Below are 21,332 nucleotides of genomic sequence, written 5' to 3' on the forward strand. Positions count from 1 at the left end.
TTAATGCGAATGCATGGCATGAAATCAATTTATCGCATCCTTCACATAAAACAATATATCGATATATGTGTTTATTTACTAAACGATGGTTGGCAAGCGGCACGCAGATGGTATGCCAAATATGTAAACATTGTTCGAAATGAACAATCCGCGAGAGCATCTGCACTGCAGCAGAAGAGGCTGCAGATACACTACCAACAGGGCGTATAACCTAGAGCGGCATGAACGGAATCATGACAAGGGCAAGGTACCAATATCGCAGTGCCAGCCGTGTCCGCACTGCACATATGCCGCTGGATCCCTACACAATTTAATGCGACATATAAATAAAAAGCATACAGAAGCGACGGTAAAAACACAGCAGCAGGTTGCAGCTAGCCAACAAGCAGATCAACAGAATGAGCTGCCTTCTACAAAGAAGACCATGTTCAATTTAGAGCCAAATCCAAAGCTGGAGCAGACTGTGCAACAGCCACTGGCTCAATCCGCAGATTCATCGCTTTGGTTCTGGAGCACGCCGCAGCAGCAGGAGAGAAATTTCCTTAAGCGAAGTGGCCTAAAGGCCGAATGTAAGATACTAGAGCGCAGCGTGAATCTGTTCAAGTATGTAGTATGTATAAATGCAGAAATATGCATATTAATTGATTAAATGCCCCTTATTAGATTGTACGCTCTGGTGAAAGCTCGAGGAGGAGCCCTGGATGTGGATGAGTGGGATGATATTGCAGCAGCACTAGGCCTGCCACCAGGATCAGGCTGTAATGTTGGCGTCAAGTACATGAAGATGATTTTCGCATTTGAGAAGAAAGAAGAAGAGCGTTTACAAGAATGCATCAAAGTTGACGGTGTGCCGCCTTGGTGGGACGACGGTGATTTTATCAGCGATCACATGAGTTGTTTATCCGGAGATTCTGAATGGCGTAGCCACGGGTGGAGCGACATGAAGCGTCAATCTACTACTGTACAAAATGCTGTTATTAAAATGATATACGATAAGTATTATAAGAATTACTTAAGCAATAGCAAACCGTTTCAACGCTTCAGCGTGAAGGACTCATGGCTACGAGCTACAATGTTGAATTATCAAGCGCTAAAATCTCAACTAAATTTAATTCATAGTTGTGCTTAATTTAATTAGTTGTAGCAGATTTAGTCTGACTTAGTTATTTATTAAGTTCAAAACCGATGTCATTAATTTTTTTTTAATATATAAGACCAGCATATCAAAACTGCCGCCAAATAAATATGATAACATATTTACGAATTTTTAACTGAAGTGAAGTTGGTAGCGAGCTTAAATTTGTGAATATTCAAGTAAAATTAATCGAGTAACCTATCGATAATTTTGGAGTATTGTGTATTCAACATCTATATTCACCATACTGACACCAAACCGATACCCTGCTACCATCTCTAGTATATCGAATTCTTGTATCGCGCACAACATTGTGAATTCTGTTTTAAAGCTGGAAGGTCGTATGTGCGCAAGAATCGGTGGGCAAAGTGATTTTCAAAAATAACTGAAAATATAGAAAAGTTTGAATTGCGATTTGTTTAGACTTTACACTACATTGAACTGTTTGTTAAAATTAAAATTAATGTGTTTGCGTGCGCGTTAAAAGTCAGTTAATTTGTGAGCACATTTGGGAAGCAGGACTGCGCAAAAAGAAGAAGCATTTCGTGATTGGCGGCTGTTCGTTTGAGTGTGTGCGTGTTTCTCTCTTTGTCGTGTGTGTGTGTGTATGCAAGAGGCGGTGCGGCGCAAGAGCAAAAGGAGAATTCGCAAGATAGAAGAGCCAAGAAGCGGCGTGTGAATCACGACTGAGCGAGAGCACAAACTGAATCACATCAGTTTTTTTTGGTTGGCATCTTTAAAAAAATACGGAGAAGTCGAAAAACTAAAAACACACAAGAAGAAAAAAAAAAACACCAATAGCAATTGATTATTGCAAAAGTTAGAAAGCAGCTGCTGCATCAAAATGGAACACGAGGATAATGCGCACTTCGACAATTTCTTGCAAAATCGCCTTGCGGAGAGTCTGCAAAACGCTGGCAGCGCCGGCAATGCGGCAGACGTTGCTGCCGAGCTGGTGCCCAACATTGGCCCCAAGTCTGGTGAGCACGATGACGACGAAGAATGGAAGTACATAAAAGAAGTGCAGCAGAGCGAAAAGCAACAACAACAGCAGCAGCAGCAGCAGCAACAACATCATTTCTACGGCGAAAAGTTTAGCGACGCCGACGTCGACGTCGCCTTTGGCGTTGGCGTTGGCAATGGTATTGGTATTGGTGTTGGCAACGGCAACGGCAACGGCGTCGCAGTTGGCAGCAGCAGCGACGCATACATGTCGCTCGGCATGGACTTGAGCCTGGGCAATGGCGTTGGCAGCGCAGCCGGCTTCAGAGCAGCTGCTGCTGCTGCAGCTGCCGAAGAAGAAGAGGACGTCGAGGTGATTAAGCATGATGGCGACTTTTCAAGCAACTCGAACACGACCACAACTTCAACCACGGGCGAAGTGGAGCCGCAGCCAAAGGAGGCGTCGCTGCCAAAAGCAGAGCAACTGCAGCCAGATGACGCCGACGCAGATGAGGAGGATGAGCCAAGCTCCGTGGCAACCACCTACGGCACTAGCAGCCTCAGCGAACAACAACAAGAACCGGAACAACTAGCCAGCGATGTACAAGCAGAGCATTTCGATAACAAGGAGAATGTTCATCCAACTGGTCAGGAGCCGTCTGGGCTAGATTTGGAGCTGGATCTGGAGCCGCACTCGCAACTAAATCCCAATGCTGTTGAATTTGTGCCACACTTTGGCTCGCAGCCAGCTTCGCCGGCACCTGCCGAGCCACTGCAGACGCTGGGGCGCCAACTGTTGGCCGACGATCTGGTCGCTGAGAGTCCACGCAAAGGCGCACGCGACTGCAACATGGACACCATTGCGCTGCCGGATGAGTGCGAGTTCGACAATGGAGCCGACAGGCGTCCGCACGAGCTGGAGCAGGAGGATGACACGTTCCCCGGCGAAGCGGATCTGACTACCGCCGAGCAGCTCCAGAATGGCAGCGAGATCTATCAGCAGCTGGAGCAGCGCATCGATCATGGTCCGGAGACCAGCGTTGACTTGGACGCCGACTTGGATGCAAGCTTGGAGTTGCAGGAGTCACATGAAGATAACAACTTTGTGCCCACACAGCTACAAGACGACATTATGAAGCAATCCATTTACGGCGAATCCAACTCGAATGCCCCAATTGAAGACATATTGAATTCGGTGCAAACGTTGCCGCAGCAGACGCCAGGCGAGGAGCCGCTCAAGGAGAAGGAGCTGCTCAATGTGGAGGAGAAGGAGCTTGTTTCCCAATCACCCTCCATTGAGGAGCTGCATCAGCAGCAGCCACATCAGCTGATCGATCCCATGCAGGCCTCTTTCTATTTGGAGCACACCTCCAGTGATGCATTCGCTCAACAGGATCACGATCAGGAGCAGAGTCTGCTGCTGGACACCAGTGCGCCCATGTTCAGTCCGGATTCGCCCGAACACGAAGAAGCGGCTGCAACAGCCACGACCACCACGCTTGAGCTTCAGCCAGAGCAAGCAGACATTGTGGACATAACACCGTCACCTCTGTCCTCCTCCACCGAGGAGAAACACCTTGTCGAAGAAACAAAGGAGCAGCAGCAGGAGCCACTCTTGTTGTCGGACGACTTGGACAATCATTTCAATGCCGGTGCTCCGCCCCAGGTAAGCTTACGGTAGATTTTAAACTAAAGATGGTCGCGTGACTTCACAAAGCAGAGCTTTAAAGCAGGAGAAAAAACTCCAGAAATTAGAGATACATAAAACATTAAAATCCCCCAAAAAATATCATCTTCCTTTTTTTTTTTGTATTACAACACATGATTGTAGAAAGTCTGAATTTCGAAATTCTAATAAAACCAGGCTAATTGGAAAACATGCACTCTAATAAGAATTCGAAGATAATTTCTATTATAAAAACTAACCCCAAAATTATTTGAGTGTCGTGTCACGCCACAGACAAAGTTGGGACCCCGCCCATCTCTAGGTAGAACTGAATGAGTCATTCTGGAACATTACGTATTTGTCAAAAACGTCATTATACACTCGTCATTTGTCCTGCACCCTGTATGTTGCTGTGCGTGTGTGTGTCAGTTTCCGACGTGTTTCCTCTTTGTTGTCACTATCGTAGCCATATCGTCCGCCCTATATGCTTGTCCTTGCCATGTGTCTACTCACCTGGGCCAAGAGAAATCATTAAATTTGTTGGTATACTTCTTTGTTTCTGTGCACACAGCTGTCTGCATGCAATTTGGCGTCCCTCTCTTTACGGTATTCCCCATAACGCGCTCTCCTCTCTTGCCCTTTAGCTCCCTCTCTCTGCAAGTGCTAATGCAATTTTTAGAACGTCAGCGCTAGGGTGTGTTCCGTTAAATCGCTCGCTTACGCTCCTTTTCTCTTTCTCTCTCTCTCTAACTTGCCTGTCTACACGTTTCCGTTCTGACACACTCAGCAGGACATGCAAGTGCTTTGCTTGTGCTTTGTGTGTGTGTGTGTGAGGTGTTTTGGTGCCAAAGATTAAGCTGCTCTTGGGTGGGGTTATTATGTGCCTACAAGCACGTACGTTAGTCTGTATGCCTGTGTGTGTTTGTGTGTACTTTAAACTCCATTTTTAAATAATTAAGGGCAAACCAAGGGTTGTTGCTGCTACTTTTATTGCCTTTTTGCTTATACCACTTCCTCTCCTTTAGTGCGGCTTTTGTGTGGCAGCACTTTATGCTGTTGACCTCTTGCCTCTTAGATAAAATATTATTGTCGCCATTTGGCCGCTTGGTTTTTGTTATTTTTGCTACCGTGTTTTATTTTTTGTATCTGCCTTCGGTATTTGATTTCCGTTCCAATTGGATATTTTGCTGCTGGCAGAGCTTGCGGTCAACGATTCGGCTTAATGCATTTCTTGTATATGTGTATGTTAGTGTGAGAGCGTCTGCCAAACTCCCCTCAAAGTTGCTCTCTGTCGCTGGCGCTCTCGCCGCTGTCTGCAATCTGCATGACCAACACTAACAACAACAATATAAACAGAAACGACTTCGGCAAGAGTGGCAACCTTTTCGCTTCGTTGCAAATTCCAGCTCCAATGCACACAAACACATATACATTTATACACACACACACACACACACACAGACATAGCTTTCATAATTACACAAGCGCTTGGGTTCACTTAATTGGGTCATATACGGTTTTCGCTTGCATGGCACATACAAGCACACAGACATATACTAATACAATATTTTATGATTTTTTTTGTATGTGCTTTGTCTTGCACCGCCGCCGCCGTTGCTGCAGTCGACGCTGCTGCTGCTACTGCTGCTGCTGGGCATTGTTTGTGCTGCTATCGAACTTCCTGTGGGAGTTTCGTTGTGTGTATAATTTACGCCTGTAACAAAACGCTTTCTTCATGCATACCCTGCATACCCTCCTGCTCCCCCACCACCAATTCATCGTTTTCATTTTCGCCGCTTGTTTTTGCATATTATTTACCAACATGATTTGTGTCTTTTTCTTATTTATTATTACATATTTTGTTGTATTTTGCCTAAACAAAGATAGCACGCACGCAAAGCTATATCCATTTACATGTTGTTTGAAATATATAAATATTATTTCGCTTTGCTCTGCTTTTATGCCGTGTCCGTCACAAATTTATATTGTTTATTTTCTGTTTCCAACATAAAGCAAAACTACAAGAATAACAACAGCAATTAGCGTAACAGACAGCCTGTCACCAATCGGAGTCGCGCTGAATTTGTAAACAAAACCGGGTGCTCAAAAGGCTTTGTTGTTCGACTTTTGATTTGGCTTTTGTGTTTTTTACTGTTTCTGTTTCTTATCAGAAGCTATTTGAAATGCCGCTTGGCGGATAAGTTGTGCAGGCGTTGCCAATTAGCGGCACTGTTAAGCCGCATGCTGTTAAATAACAGTAATCGGCAAATAATCATTTGCTTGATTAATCAAATAAACAAAATGATTTTTTCTAAGCGCATTTATAATTGCGCGACTCTTGTCGCTGTCTTATCGCTAAGTCTATTTATAATATTAAACGGCGCTATTCAGGCGACAAAATACCTACGTTTTTTTATGTATATAAATGTATAGATGTACATACGGGCGTTTCGGGTGCATTTCGATTCTAGACTCTGAACACAAACAAGCTGATAAAAAAGTTCACGCGTCTGAGTTATGACTCAGCCGGGGCCTGCGGCTCTAAGTTCCCACACATTCATAAAACTACTGAATAGAATTACAAATTTTATTGTTTCTATTTTTTGTTTTATTTTTTTTTTGTTGCTTTTGTTGCAAACTTTCGCCACAATTCGCATGACATTTGTTTAAACTTGTGTTTAATTAAAATTTGTGCAATTTACATAAATTAGCATCGTCATCATCGTCATAGTAAAACAAATGCTTTTTATTATTACGATTTTTCTGACAATTGATGGACAGCAACAAAGAAACAAGCAGAAAAAAAAGTACGCTATTTTTGCTATAATTGAGCACAGCGCGTCCATAAATATATTTAAAATAGGGGAACACATGTCTGACTAACGCAATAGGCGAACTAAACAATGAAATATTATAATGCAGTGCAAACGAAGGTCATTTTTAAATATCCATAGAATGTAGAAGTAGCATACCTTTATATACAACACATATCATAATATATTTCATTTAAAAAAATTTATGAAAATGCATTTGTTAACATGCTGTTCACGATTTTAACAGTAGCTTAACAGACGCTGTCAAAGTCTTTACAGTGTCGTAACAGTGTAATGTTATGTTGCTCTTATTTTAAACAATAATTGTGCCGAAAATTGCTCAAAAAAAGTAAATTAAAAATAAAAATAATAACAGCAGCAACAACTCAATAAGCACAAACTGGTAATTAAGTTTGAAAAATCCATTAAGATTATTAACTCAATTAAAATTGCTTGCTTCTTCAATTTTTTTTTCGTTTGTAATTTAGCTTACACACACACACACACACACACACATACACACACGAGTGCTGTTTTCTATAAGCGCTACTTTTGTTGCTGTTGCCATCGCATGCAGTTTGGGCAACGGGTGGTCCGCTTTGAGCTCTCCGTAAGCGCATTTGGCGTCTACGCCAATCCTACGCCCAGCCTCGTCTGCCCACACGAACAAGTGCTTAGAGATACAGATACGAGTATCTGTCGCTCTCTCTGGGTGTGTGTGTGTGTGTGTGAGGAGCGTGCTTCAACATATCTTGTCTGCCCACCTAAGTACGAAAGTACGAGAAGTATATATGTAGCTCAACTGACGCCCAAAATCAGCCTAAATGCAAAAAAAAAAAAAAAAAAGTAAAACAAAAAAATCAGGCGTCAGACAAAGTTGGTAAATAATGTACAAGAGTTGGCCAAGTGTGCATGTGTGTGTGTGTGTGTGTGTGTGTGTGTGTGTGCGAGTGTGTCCGTGTCTGTGTGTGCACAAAACGAGTTTCATTTTGCGGTCTCCCAGCGAGGAGAAGGCCCCAAAAGCCAAAAGCAGAACAATTGCGAGACGACGGCGACGGCCAGAAATCTTGCTGCAATATGATTGCTATTGCCATTGTGTAGGTTGACTGAAGTCTGATTTGCCAAAATGGCAAGAGCACACGTCTGAAGATGTTGCTGAAGCTGCGGCTGCGGCAGCGGCTGTGGCTGTGGCTGTAGCTGTAGCTGGAGTCATGCCACTTGAAGCCGTTTTGGCGGCGTCTAATTGCAGCATTTTACGTTTTGCAGTTCAAAAGAAATGGGTACTCTGTGCACCAGCAGCAGCAGCAGCAGCAGCAGCTGAAGTGCTTTTTATCTTGCAGATACAATATCTCATTTTGCATGCGGCTGTCTTTGCAGTAATCGCATGGCCTCTCGCTTGCCCAGTCTTGCTATATGCGTTATCTAAATTTACACTGTCAAATGGGCATATACATACATGTGGTGCACCCCATTCTATAATATATATTTGTATGTGTATGTGTTTGTAGGCGACACTTTCGCTTGGCCCGCTCGCAAGATACTCGCACTTGCAGATACATTTTTTGCTTCCTGCTTCTACACTGCACTGCAATGCAATTTATGCATGTTCTCCTCCGCGTCTACGAGTTGAAATTTATTTTTAAAATTTCAACCCTGTGCCAAGTTCAATAGCTTCTCAAAAAAAAAAGGAAAAATAGAAAAAAAAAATGTAAAAGCAACGAAAAATATGTAAAAATAATTACTAAAATGGGCGACAAAATGTCGCAATGCATTTTGTGGCCCCTGCAGCGCTGACGGCTGACTGCATCATGTAACCCCCCCCCCCCCCCCCCCCCCCATCCCCTCCAGCCTGTGGCGAGGCGGCACAAAAAATTGCCTGGAATAGTCGACAGTTCGCAAGCAGCTCGGGGCTCTGGTCTTATAAATAGGCTTTAATCGCTGTTGCTGGGGTGTCACAGCCAAGTGCTCCAAAAGTGTTTTTAATTGAAAGTCATTTTGTGCAGGCCAGATTTGCTCAGCGATCTCTCTAGCTATTTCCAGAGGTGATCCATCTCTCTGGAAACGTCAGAGTCCATGGCGAATGCTACTGCACAATCTATTCCTCCAGCAGCTCGTGTAGATTGCATGAAGCATGCCGCAGGAGCGAACCGTAGACGATGTACAGTAATTTGCCTAACGTTAAGCTATTTGTATTTTTAAGTGGAATTGTGCGTCTCTGACAGCCATTTAGGAGACATGCACAAGGCTCCCGGCGATTTATGAAGAGCAGCGGGACGGACTTCAACTTTTGGTATGGGCGGCTTGGAATAAGATTTATGTAGTCCAAGCATCAGTTCCACCGAAGAATACGACTCCTTTCGAATGCCTGAGAGTAGCCATACAAGTAATAAAAATCTAAAGAAAAAATATTTAAAGCTTTCTTATATACATAAAGTTTAAAAGAGGTAGCTTAAGCATAAATAATCTAAGACAAGGGATTGTAATCTTCAACATCTGTTCTTAATTTATTCTTATTTTATAACTTTAAAACAAATCTGACATATATTGACTTTAACTAGGCAATATAATATATAACATTCCATGAGTATTTGGTAAATATGACTAACTAAGATGACAGCACCATAATGAGCTCATACCAGTAACTATTTGAAATACTTAAGAAACTTAGTATAGAACGCATCGAACCAAACTTTCTTATCTGCAATAGCAGAGCTCAATGAATTTACCGCAGTTGGCATTCGATTAATCATAGTCGAGTTAAATAATATGCCTTGATAATATAAAGCCATGATATGATGGGAAGAAAGCAGCTCTAAATTTAGACAAGTTATCTAGTCGAATGCCTTGTGAAAGCCGGCACAGGGCTAGTGCAGATAGGACGTATCTATTAGTTGCGAAATATTCGCCATAAACAAGCTAAATTGTTAACTACCGTCCAGCCCACCGATCTTTAGGCCTTAAAGCTGCTCGGCTCATGTTGACCATAAAAAAGAAATGTGCAAAAAATTCTAAGAATGATGAATATGATGTGGAACCGGTTCTGTCATACAACCCAACCAACCTGCAGGTCAATTTAGTTTAATTAATCGCAAAAAACATAAGACGAAACGTAACGAAACAAAAAAGTCAAAAGCGAGTAGTTTTTTCGGCACGCCGAATATTGTATACCCTATAGACATGTGATTTGGAATTACTTTTACAAATAAGCTTTAATTACCACCGATTTTCTAATACAGAATCCTATTTGAAGAATGATGAACTGGAGCTATACGCTCGCCTCCAATCTTTGTATTTGTTTCTTGACAATATTCTGTCAATTCTCAGACTCTTTGGCATAGACAAACAGATGTGGTAACTAACCCCGACTTGGCTACTATTTATGGGGTTTGTGGCATCACAAATTTCCCAAAAAGAAAATGAAAACCTATAATACCGTCAGCAAGGGTATAAACAAAATTTACAGCTACGTACGTCAAGTAATAATATGGGCGTCTCGGCTATCGGCAGGCTGTGAAAAATATGGGCAGGGCAATGACAGACGAAAGAGTTTTGCTGCGCTAAACTAACTGCCTTTCAAATTGTCCAGAGCTGATTGCATTTGGCTTGCAATTGCTGGATTTGGCTAAGAGTGTGTAAAGCACTTGGCAAAGACAACCAACGGCCGCAAGAGACGATGGCCTGGCCATTAGCCGTCGGGCATTTGCCCAGCCTTTGTCTGCCCGTGGGGCACGGCCAATGTTAAAGAACTCATAAAGCAAGAATGGGCAGAAGTGGTAGTAATCGTGGCTCTATGGGAAGGCTTTTCGAGAGGGGCCTGGCTTAGTTAGCCGTGTTGCCAAACCGAAACAATGTTCGTGCGCTGGCCAAGCGACTAGCGTCTTAGTTGGCCAGGTGTTTTCATATATATATATATGTATTACCATTACCATTTGCGCTATTAACAATTTCTTTTGGCCTCTAAAACAGCCGTGGAGGCCCCTCAGTTAGGTATTGAGGGGCATGTGTATCATATTTTGCACTATTATGATTTTTTTTCTCTACATGCGTCCAGTTGCCGCTTATCCATCTTGGCTTTGGCTTGGCAGTACGTCAGTCTCTCGTCTATCTAATTCACGTTGCCGCCGCGTGAGTCAGCCAACAATTCAGGCACTTGGCCAACAAAAGCAGTCAATTTCATGGCAACGGCCGACGCCATTCTAATGTATCTATATCTATAACCATTCATGTGGCTCACTGCAATGTGGTCTAGTGGTCTGGTCGGGCCTGGCCGTATTGTAATTGTATCTTTTGGTTCTTTCGTGCGCTACGTATCCGTTGAATACTTTCACAAAAGCGCAGCTGAATCTGTTTCATGTCGGCGCGCCAATATGCCTTTGTCTTTGTTGTTGCATTTCTTTGCTACAAATACATATGCATATCAATGTATATAGTATGTACATTTTTCTTCTCTTCTTCTTTATTCATTTATCGGATTATTTATTTATTTATTTTTTTTGCTGTCTGCACTCTCTGGCTTTGGGCTTTGATATTGTGGCCGCATCTTTATCAACAATTGCCAATGGATTTGCGAGCGTGCATTGAAATTCGAGAGGGCAATAGGCGCAATTTGTTGCCCATTAAAAGCCTTTCACTCGAGCAAAACTCCTCCAACATTCGTACTGGCAAATTAAAGCGCTTCCCATTTATCTGCCGGTCGTTTAAATAATAAATTTAACAGACCAAAAGCACTTCCAGTCCAAAGATGCCTAGTCATATTAATTGAATGAAACTTTTTAGCTTTTTATATAAAGTGAATTCTGTGCGAATAGGCTTCTTTTTTTATTAGAATTTTTATATATATTTGTCCATCTGTTCGGGATTTCTGGAATCATTAAGAGGCTCTTTTAACTCGGGTCTATTTTGTAGAGAAGGAGAATTATAATATTCTCTGCTTTCCAGAAAGGCTACTTTCATAATGGAACCAGTCTAAAATTCCAGATTGCCGAAATGTACATCCAATTAAAAAATACCTTAATCAATGGCAACATTTTTTCAATTATTTATTTTTGCACCCATAAATAAACCCATTTTTAAAGGTATTTTCAGCTAGCTTTCTTTAATCTTTAATCCAAAGCAGCAAGCGAATAGTTTTATGTCCCAACTTGTCTTGCGGTTTCTAAAGCAAATTACAATAGACATTTTCTCATATTTATTTTGGACAAACCTTTCACAAATTTTCCCCAAGCAACAGACAGACAATCTGCATAAAACGAGAAAAGGTCCAAACCCGACCGCAGAACAAACGACGCGGCCCAGCTCGTTCATCATCATCATCATCATGATCATTACCAACATTAGCATTCATTATGAACAACTGACGACAACTTCGCGTTGGGCTTTTCTTTTCTTGAAACCTGCAAAAAGCATGGAAAATAAACTCTCTAGAGCTCAAAAAGCAACGGCGCGAAATAAAACTTAATTAACTTTCTATTCTTGTGCTGTGCCTTATACCCTTGCTGGGGGTATTTTCACTTATGTCACCTTGTGTGTAACGCAAAGAAGTCTCTCGAACCCAAATGGTATATATATTCTTGAACAGTAACAACAGCCAAGCTGATATAGCCGCTATATTAGTTATATAAATGTTATCAGATATCTATATCATATATCTTTCAGGTATCTATATCATAACGAGCTTAACTGTCATTCTAACATATTGTCTCAAATCAGATTTTATATCTTTTGTATGAAAGGGTATTTACTCTTCGACGTTTCCATGTTAGTCATTCCGTTTTGTGTGTACTTTTCTCTGGTTTTGCAAAAATTGGTTGCATGCCACGTTGCCACTGCGGACTCGGAGCCCAGCGAATAATTTTAGGGGAACGGACTACTTCAGAATTGTCACACCATTATAAATGTCATATATGTAACGTGGTTTCGCAAATCTCGAGTAGTTGCTGTGTTGGATCTGATCTATTTTTATTTTTTATGTTTTTATGCTTTTTGTCCGTTGTCTTGTTTGCGAAAATCTGTTGCCATGGCCACTTGCCGGTTTTCCTACACAATTCGCGCGGTTTACCAACTTGTTTATTTATTTTTATTGCTTATTAATTCTTTTATGAATGGCGTCGCCATAATTCATTGAGTCAGTCGAGTCGAGCCAGATGAGTTGGCGTAACTGTCGCAGCTCTGTTCACTAATTGACCAAATTATATTTTGACTTTCTCGGTCTGTTGGCCAAACTAGTGCTGCGCAACTGTTCCCAATCGATTGGAATTCGTAGCTGACTAAGCAGAATGTTCGATTCATAGTGCAGGCAGAGCGCAATTTGTGTCGAGGTGCATTTTTCTAGACTTCTATCATTTCCGGTCTGCGAGCTGCTAGCCAGACTAGAAGATTAAGGCAATAAAAAAAAAAATCAATTATAACTAAGAAGAAATAATCAAGCAAAAAACTAAACACACAAAGGGCGCCCCCTGGCGTTGGTTTCATGCCTCAGCTGCAGCACTGTTTTTTGTTTTGTTGTTAAATGTGTAGAAAAATAATGAAAATAGCATAAAATGGTGCATTAATCAACATTGGAAGATTAATGATGTGCAGCATGAGCTGCTACCAAAAAAAAAAACAAAAAAAAAAAATACTAGAGAAAAAACCATATAGGCAGACTGCCTGCCAACATTGGCAACATGTTGCGTGCTGCAGTTGCATGTGGCGCGCACTGGCTGCTACCTCTACAGCTGCTGTTGCTTGCCACACACAGACACACACACACACACACAATTTCAACATCATTAGCATTATGTACAAAGAGTAACAGTTACAGTAACAGTAACAGTGCAGCGCACAGTGCTTGTTATTATTGCACAGTTAAGTAGCTGCAACACATCAAAGGCTGCGAAAGAGAGCGCGATAGTGAGTGAATGGCAAAGAGAGGGAGAGAGAGAGTGCAGATTGCATGCTCAATTAATAGATTTTGGCTCCTTTGCTTGTGTCAACTACATTGAGTGTGCCCAAACATTTATAAATAGAAATTACATAGACGCACATTATTTAATGTGCATGTTTGTGTGTGCGTGTGTCTTCTGCTGTCGCTTAATTTGGCATTGTTTTTTATAGTTTGTGGTCGCTGTCTTTTGCCACCGCCCCAGCGCGAGCTTAGTCATTGCGCCGCTCGCCGCCTCTCTTCCTCTCTCTCTCTTTTTGTCTCTCTCTCTGCACATTATTAGGCATTTAGCTATTTTATTGCTTTTATAATATGCATAATGTAAGTGTGCGTATGGCCAAAAAGAGTTAGACCCTCTGCTGTCAGCTTACTGCAAACCATATTTGTATGCGCTTAATGGCCACTGTCGTCTGTTCGGTTGCCCAGTTTGGTTTTCTAACGAGCCATGTGATACAACAACGTCGACGCCGACGACGACGACGACGACGACGATTCAATAATTCAAGTGATTTGTTGGCTTTGCGCAAAAATTTGCGACTCTATAAATTGTCTTTGCATGTTGTTTGCTGTACCATTTTGGACGCATTGAAAAGTTATAGCCGGCCCCAACGCCACCTGCCCCTGGCGACATCAAACTAAAGCGCCCCCCCCCATGGCCAGTCGAAATGCAAATGTGCGCCATCTGTTGAACTTGATTTGTGTGCGTGTGTGTGTGTGTGTGTGTGTGCTGTTATTGTTGTTGCTTATGGCCCAATTTTGTTTTTGATTTTCAGCAATTTGCACGGTCGCACACACAAACAAGAACAAGCACAACTCTCCCCACACTCTTCTGTGCTGATCTTGATTACCTTGCCGCTCTCTGCTCTTCACACTCAATATTCGTTTGCCCTCTTTTGCTCTGCCTACGGTTGACGTCAACTCTGGCAACGTTCGTGCAATTTCTTCTTTTGCTGCGCACTTTTCACAATTATCATCAGCATTAAAATTCGCCGTGTGTGTGCATGTATATATGTATAAATGAGAGAAGTGGAGACTGAAAATGTTGATGTCATCGTTGCGTTTTGTTTTGCTTTGTTATTGTTTTATTTTTGTGCAAAATGCCAAGAGAAGCAAGCGAAAAGAAACATACACAAACACACTTATACATATACACATAATTCACCCACCGGCAGCGACGCCGCAGTCAATGAATAAGTTGCGTCCATTGTTGTAGCCGCTGCTGGCAAGATTTGCCTGGCGCCGTTGCTCGTCTTAAGTGTCAAAATCATTTGTCAATAATAGAAAAAAATCATGCACTTAAATTTGAAACCTAGCTGCAAACACAAACATATACATATGTACATGTACAAATAGAATTCGAGTTTGCAAAAAAGTTCTCTTATTTTTTTTGCACAAAAGCAAAACAGGTCGAAACGTTTAGCAAACAGGCAAGCAGGCCGGCCGGCAAAGTTGGCAGCTTCGCAGCGTTGCCAGCTCGTTCGACACTGACGCATGTTTTGGACTGATAAAATGCCAAACGGTCTTAGTGCAAGCATAAGAGAGAGTGTGCGGAGAGAGGTAGAGAGTATTAAATGTGGGTTATTTATAAATGGCAATTGGTATTGCATAATTGAAAACCACTGATTAATTAATTAATTCTGCTGGCTGCTGTTGATGAGTCATCTACATATAAGGTGACTAAGCTGCGATTTAACCGGTTCATGCTTTTTCTTCTCTTTTACTTCATTTTCATTTTGATTTTAACTTTTTCGGCTTCAGCTCACTTTTAGCCCCATTACGCTTGAGCAACAAAAGAAAGCCAGCAATTGCGCGAGTGGGCCAAAAGTGGGCAGCAACACCGACAAAACACCGGCAACGGGCAACTGCGGCCCCGGCTGGTGGCATTTGCTGGTCAATGACATTTTAAAGCGTTTACAACTGCGACGCCGACTGCGACGCCGACCGCAACTGCGAAGGCGATTGCGATTGCTGCTGCGGTGTTGCGTTGCGTGCTAGAAGAAAAGTGCCGGAAAAAGTGTTAACGCTACATTTGTACCCTGTTGGACAGCGCCGCCAAAACTAACGCCGTGTCACAGTACACGCTTCCTGTCATCTGACTTTTTGCTTTCTGTGCGTCTCTCTCTGTGTGAGTGTGTGTGTGTGTGTGTCGCGCTATGTCATCGCTGTTTGCTGTCGCTTCTCTTCGTTGTTGTTGTTGTTGTTGTTGTTGCGGCGGTTGCTGCCCAATGGCAGCAATTGTCATGACATTGCCAGCCGCTATGCTAGCTGCTTTCTCACTTTCACAAGTTCGCTTCAGCGCGCGGCTGATGTCATTATCATAATTTGTATGCATTAGTAATTTGAGTTGTGTTGTGCGTGTGTGTGTGTGTGTGTGTGTGTGTGTGTGCACAACCCTCGCAAATACGCACACACAGCTGATATGCAGCAGAAACTGCTGTGTGCTGTCTGCTGTGAGCGCGTGCTTCATTTGAGGGTTGTTGCTCTGCACAGTGCACGCCCTCTCTTTCCCTCCCCCTCCCCCCTCTCGCACTCTCTTTAACCCCTGCAACAGCCTTTCCAATATTTCACACTTTTATAGCATGCTTCACGGGGTCGCCCACAATTTATTCAGAAATACACTTAAGGGAATGATGTCAATTAATTTATATATGCATGTGTATGCTATGGGACGATCAAATAAATGTGACCCTGAATATATTAAATCAGGTTTATTGAGGTTTTTAAATATATAGATTTAATTGGTTTTATGCAGCAGACGAGCGCTAATTAGAGCGCTTCAGTTTCTACAGATTCTGGTTTTCTATAAAACAAAAATCAATTGTTATATGTATTTTTGTTGAATTAATTTTGTCCGAAAGCAATAAAAATTCCCGAAACACTTTGTTAAATCGGATTGGAACGCATGTGCATGAATTGTGTTTATTTATCTTGTTTTCTTACTCATCTGAGATTGGGGCAAAAAGAATCTTTCATTTATTTAGCTGGAAATTCATCGGCTGGGTGATTTATTTTCACTGGCATCGCCACAACCATAAATACTTGCACTTGCTTATATATATATATATAAATATATATATAATACAGTTTGTACTTTGTGGGCGCTGCTATTTTTATAGCTTGCAGTGAGCACTCAGGGCTCACTTGGAGAGGCGACAGACTGACAGGCTGGGGGAACAGGCTATAACCTATATATAACACCATAAGTAACATTTTCTTGACGCACAATTGCAAGCACACAACAAAAAAAAAACAACGAAAAAGACGAAAGAAAAAAGAAGCTCAAATCTTTACCATATTTTTCCAACGCAAATCCCGAAAAATGAAGACATTTCCAGGGACTTTAGCTTCATGTGCCGGTTCATTGCATTTATCGATTTGACAGGCAACAGCGGGGCGCACAAGTAGCATTTTGGTGGGTGCAGAGGGGTGGGAAGGGAAGGGGAGATGACGATGTCGACATTATCTGTGCGTGAAGAAGACGACAGCCAGACACAATCCAAATGCTGCTATTGTTGTTGTTGTTGTTGTTGTTATTGTTTAGTGCCTTTTGTTTTTTGGCAGATTGTTGTTAGTCATCGTCGTCATCATCATCATCATCATCATCATCATCATCACCATCTGCTGGGGGTATTAACATTTCAAATTCATTGTGAATGATGCATCGCAAGTGCTGCGTTAAGAGCTTTGCTCATTCGTATTTAATTATCGAGTAGCAAATTCAACAACTTCTTTTTCTATTCTTTAATTTGCAGGTGGAGAATGCTGATTTCATAACAGCTACCGGCTTTGGAGTCCACAATAAAGAGGAGCCAGCTGAGGCCAGCAATCCATTTGATTCAGAGGAAGAGAAATTGCCTAAGACGGAAGCGCAGTTTTCAAACGAGCTGGACAACCAGTTCATGCTGCAACAGCAGGAGCATGACTTCCAGGAGGAGCCGCAACAGTTCTTCCAGGAGCAGGAACCAAATTTCCCGGAGGAGAAGGAGCAGCACTTGCAGGAGGAACAGCAGCAGCTGAAACACATTCAAGAGGAGCAGCAGCAGCCGCTTTTCCAGGAGGAGCAGCAGCCGCATTTCCAGGAGGAGCAGCAGCCACATTTCCAGGAGGAGCAGCAGCCGCATTTCCCGGAGCAGCAGCAGCCGCTTTTCCAGGAGGAGCAGCAGCTGCACTTCCAGGAGGAACAGCAGCAATACATCCAGAAAGAGCAGCAGCATGACGAACAGCAGCAGAACTTCCAGGAAGAGCATCAGCAGCTCTTCCAGGAGGACCAGCGCCAGCAGGAAGACTTTATACCCCAACCGCAGCAGCGTCTCTTCCAGGAGGAGCTGCAACAGGTTGCGGAGGAACCAGCTTTCAAACAAGAAACACAAGCAAACTACGACGAACTGAAACTTCAGGATGAACTCATCGAGGAGGTGTCATATTCGCAACCTCTCAACACCGAGCCCGCACCCTACACAAATGGTCTGGCCAGCATTGAGACACCAGAGCCAACACCCGAAGCACACAATGAGGAAGCGTCAAAGCCCGTGGCCGACACTGAGCCGCTTGTGGATCAGCCGATCGTACCGGAGCCAGTTGTGGAACAGATTGCTGAGCCTGTGCAGCAGGAGGAGACATCTGCTGTGTTGCCCAGTGAGCCCAGCGAGCCAGCTGCCGCTGAGGAGCCAGCCGAGGTGGCACCAGTGGCTGATGTACCCGTTGCTGCAGTGGCTGCTGCAGCAGTTGCAGCTGCAGCAGGCGCTACTGTTGCAGCTGTAGCTGCTGCTGCTGCTCCTGCTGCCAAGCCCAAGATCAAGGCCAGCCCCACTGATGCAGCCAAGAAGCCGGCCGGCAAGACTGCAACAACTGCAGCAACCGGCGCAGCAAGCAAGGCGAAGCCGTCGCCCGCTGCAATTACCAAGAAGAGCACAGTGGGTGCCACAGCAGCTGCTGCGTCCAAGCCGGCCGCAGCACGCCCACGCACCGCTCCGGCTGCTGGCGCAGCCAAAACAGGCTCTTCCACAACAACAGCAACAACTACAACGACAACAACTGCAGCCAAGGCGGGCAGCACAACCGCACGCAAGCCGCTAACGGCCAGCAATGCAGCTGGCAAGCCGGCACCGCGTTCCACCAGCAGCACGCTGGCCGGCGCACGCCCGGGCACAGCACCGGTCAGCAAGACCGCCAGCAGCCTGAGCAAGACCGCTGCCAAGCCGGCAACAACAGCCGCTGCACGCAGCACCACCAGCACCGCAAGCACAGTTCGCAAGTCAGCAACCAGCACGAACAGCAACGGCACCACAGGCACGGCCACAGCCACAGCCACCAAGTCGCGGCTGCAGGTGACGGCCAGCAAGTCGGCTACCACCAGCAGCAGCACTGGCTCCACCACACTGGCTGCCAAGCCGAAGACGCTTTCGCCGCGCAGCACCTTGTCTTCGACGCTGCGCAAAACGGCGCCAGCCACTGGCACTTTGTCGGGTACGCGCAGTCCCACTAAACCGCTGGCCAATGGCGCGACCAAGCCCAGCACAACTACCAGCAGCAGTACCAGCAGCACTCGCATCAGATCGGCCGCGGCCAACGGCAGCTCCGGCAGCAATACGACAACTTCAACAACAACAACAACAACTTCGACCATTACAAAGAATTTCACGGCGCGTCCGGCGCCCAAGTTTACACACTCGGCGCCAGTTGGCAGCAGCACCAGCAGCACGCGCCGCACCCAGCTGTCCGCGGGCAGCGGTGCTGCCGTCGCCCAGCGCAAGTCGTCGCCGCTGAAGAATGCTTCCAGCAGCTCGCCGTTGAAACCGAAAGCCAAAGAAACCGCTAAAACGTCACCAGCTGCTGGCATGAAAATCAAGCGACCCACAACAGGCACCACACCGGCCAAGGCAGCAGCTGTTGCAGCAGCACCAGGAGCACCGGAAGCAGCACCAGAGGCACCGCCAGCAGCCGAGACTGAAGCAACAGCTACTGCTGCCAATGGCATAAACGAACTGGAACAGAATGGAAATGGTTTGCACGATGCTCTGGAGGCGGCGCAAGAGGCGCTGCCCAATTTGGAGCAACAGCAGCAAAATCCGGAGGTGGCACTGCTAGATTTCTAGGCGGGCACCAAAACTGCAGCCGAAGATGAGTTGATGATCATATATGGAGAAAAATAAATAACTACTTTACTAATATTATAAACATATTATGAAAAAGTATTTTGCGCATGAAAAGCGAACTGCGAAATTTGCGACCTTCTTACTCCCTCCCTCTCCTCCTCCAGCTCCTCCGCCTCCGCCTCCGCCTCCGCTCCTCCCAATTCCAAGTTGTGGCTCAGTGAAGCGTCCACTTTTTTTTTTTTTACATGTATGCCTTCCTTTCCAAATATTAACGCCACCACTCGAACAGCACAATTACGATCTTTCCAAGCCCAAAGTCGATTAGAGTTTTGTGCTATATTTTGTAAAGGATTTTCCATTTGTGTGCTCGCTTCATTTTCTCATTTACATACTTTTAGTTCATTCTTTTTTAATTTTAAATATTATAATTGTTCCTCACGCTCTGTTATTTTTGCTCTCATGTATTAAACGAAATTTTTAATGTGTCTATTTCTAAGTTGAAAACCAGCAAGAGAATCTTTGGAGCGCAACAAAACGAAACGAAACAAGAAAAGTAAAAAAAAAAAAAACAAAAAAAAAACACAAAAAACTAAAAGTGTTTTTATAGGAAACCACACAAAAATATTCAAAAACAAAAAACTGAAAATAACGAACAAAAAAAAAACAACAACAACTTATAAACTTATACAAGAAAATGTGGTGAACGTTTAGCAGAAAAAAAAAGAAAGAAAGAAAAGAAAAGTTATAAATGTAGCTTGTAGTTGGAATTCTAACACACGTAATATTTGATATATATCAGAACTAATCCATAAAGAAAGAACATAAAAAAAAAAAATAACAAAATGATCAAAAAATTTTGCGCGCAGCTGACGAAAATTTGGTCAGCAAAATGTTGGATTTTGAACCACGGTGCGCTATAAAAAAAAAAAAAAACAACATTGAATATTATAGAATTTATGTGTTTTTTACTGTCAACATTTGGGTGCTTCCTTTGAGTGCACTCCCAAACACACACACACAACATACACACACACGCATACGCAGCATACATATAAACGTTCCTCAAATTTACTTAAAACAAAGAAAAAAAAAAAAAGAGAAGAAATCTTAACACAACTTATACGAAACGCAAATTTGTAGTGTGGTGTAAGCAGATCGTTAGCCCAGTGTTTTGTCCAAAAAAAAAAAAAAAAGAAGGAAAATCAGAAATATTAATTTCATTTTGTTTTTGATTATTTTGAACAACATTTACCGCGCACACACAATTTGATTTGTATTGTATTATTAATTTTTAATTTGTAAATTATGCAGCAAGAACAACAACAAGCACAAGCCGAACATTTAATGTAACTTTTGCACACTCTATACTTTTATGTTTAAAACGATATTACATATTAAAAAAATTAAAAAACAACAAAAAAAAATCAACAAACAAAAAAATCTCAAAAAAAAAAAAACAAACGACAACATTTATACAAATCTTTTTATTTTGTTTTATTTGAAGTCTTATAATTTGTATTTGAAATTCCATTTTGTGAGTTGAAGAGAGAGACAGAGAGAGCGAGAGCGAGAGAGAGAGGGAGAGTTACCAAAGCGTCAACGATTCGAATTTATTGAGAAACCAATTTTGCCTGCTTTTTTTTTTGTAAAAGTTAAAAACTCAAACCAGCAATGGACCCATTTTGTAGTTAAGTTGCTAGATCTGAAAGTTTGCCTATATACAATAAATCAAATATACAATGCGTCTGCATGCCCAACG

At 43.1% G+C, this 21,332-nt stretch overlaps 2 protein-coding genes across 2 annotated transcripts; both read left to right on the plus strand.

The window, feature by feature from the left end:
* The first annotated feature begins 71 nt into the window (after window positions 1–71).
* On the plus strand, window positions 72–1,256 carry LOC6629392 (uncharacterized). Its single transcript, XM_032439333.2, has 2 exons — window positions 72–603; window positions 664–1,256. Exons 1-2 carry the CDS (start codon window positions 140–142, stop codon window positions 1,127–1,129), a joined length of 930 nt encoding a protein of 309 aa, XP_032295224.1. The 5' UTR covers window positions 72–139; the 3' UTR covers window positions 1,130–1,256.
* A 201-nt stretch (window positions 1,257–1,457) lies between these two features.
* Window positions 1,458–21,034, plus strand: Map205 (Microtubule-associated protein 205). The gene is made up of 2 exons (XM_070207653.1): window positions 1,458–3,743; window positions 17,231–21,034. The coding sequence occupies exons 1-2, from the start codon at window positions 1,980–1,982 to the stop codon at window positions 19,571–19,573; spliced, it is 4,107 nt and encodes a 1,368-aa protein (XP_070063754.1). The 5' UTR covers window positions 1,458–1,979; the 3' UTR covers window positions 19,574–21,034.
* The last annotated feature ends 298 nt before the right edge of the window (window positions 21,035–21,332 follow it).

This window comes from Drosophila virilis, chromosome 2 (assembly GCF_030788295.1).
Source record: "Drosophila virilis strain 15010-1051.87 chromosome 2, Dvir_AGI_RSII-ME, whole genome shotgun sequence".
NCBI classification, from domain to species: domain Eukaryota; kingdom Metazoa; phylum Arthropoda; class Insecta; order Diptera; family Drosophilidae; genus Drosophila; species Drosophila virilis.

Bases quoted from the DNA above. Each gene is read 5' to 3' on its own strand.
- LOC6629392 (XM_032439333.2), top strand. From the start codon at position 140: ATGAACAATCCGCGAGAGCATCTGCACTGCAGCAGAAGAGGCTGCAGA. The intron at 604-663 runs GTATGTAGTATG...GCCCCTTATTAG, and splicing joins CGCAGCGTGAATCTGTTCAA to ATTGTACGCTCTGGTGAAAG.
- Map205 (XM_070207653.1), top strand. From the start codon at position 1,980: ATGGAACACGAGGATAATGCGCACTTCGACAATTTCTTGCAAAATCGC. The intron at 3,744-17,230 runs GTAAGCTTACGG...TTTAATTTGCAG, and splicing joins ATGCCGGTGCTCCGCCCCAG to GTGGAGAATGCTGATTTCAT.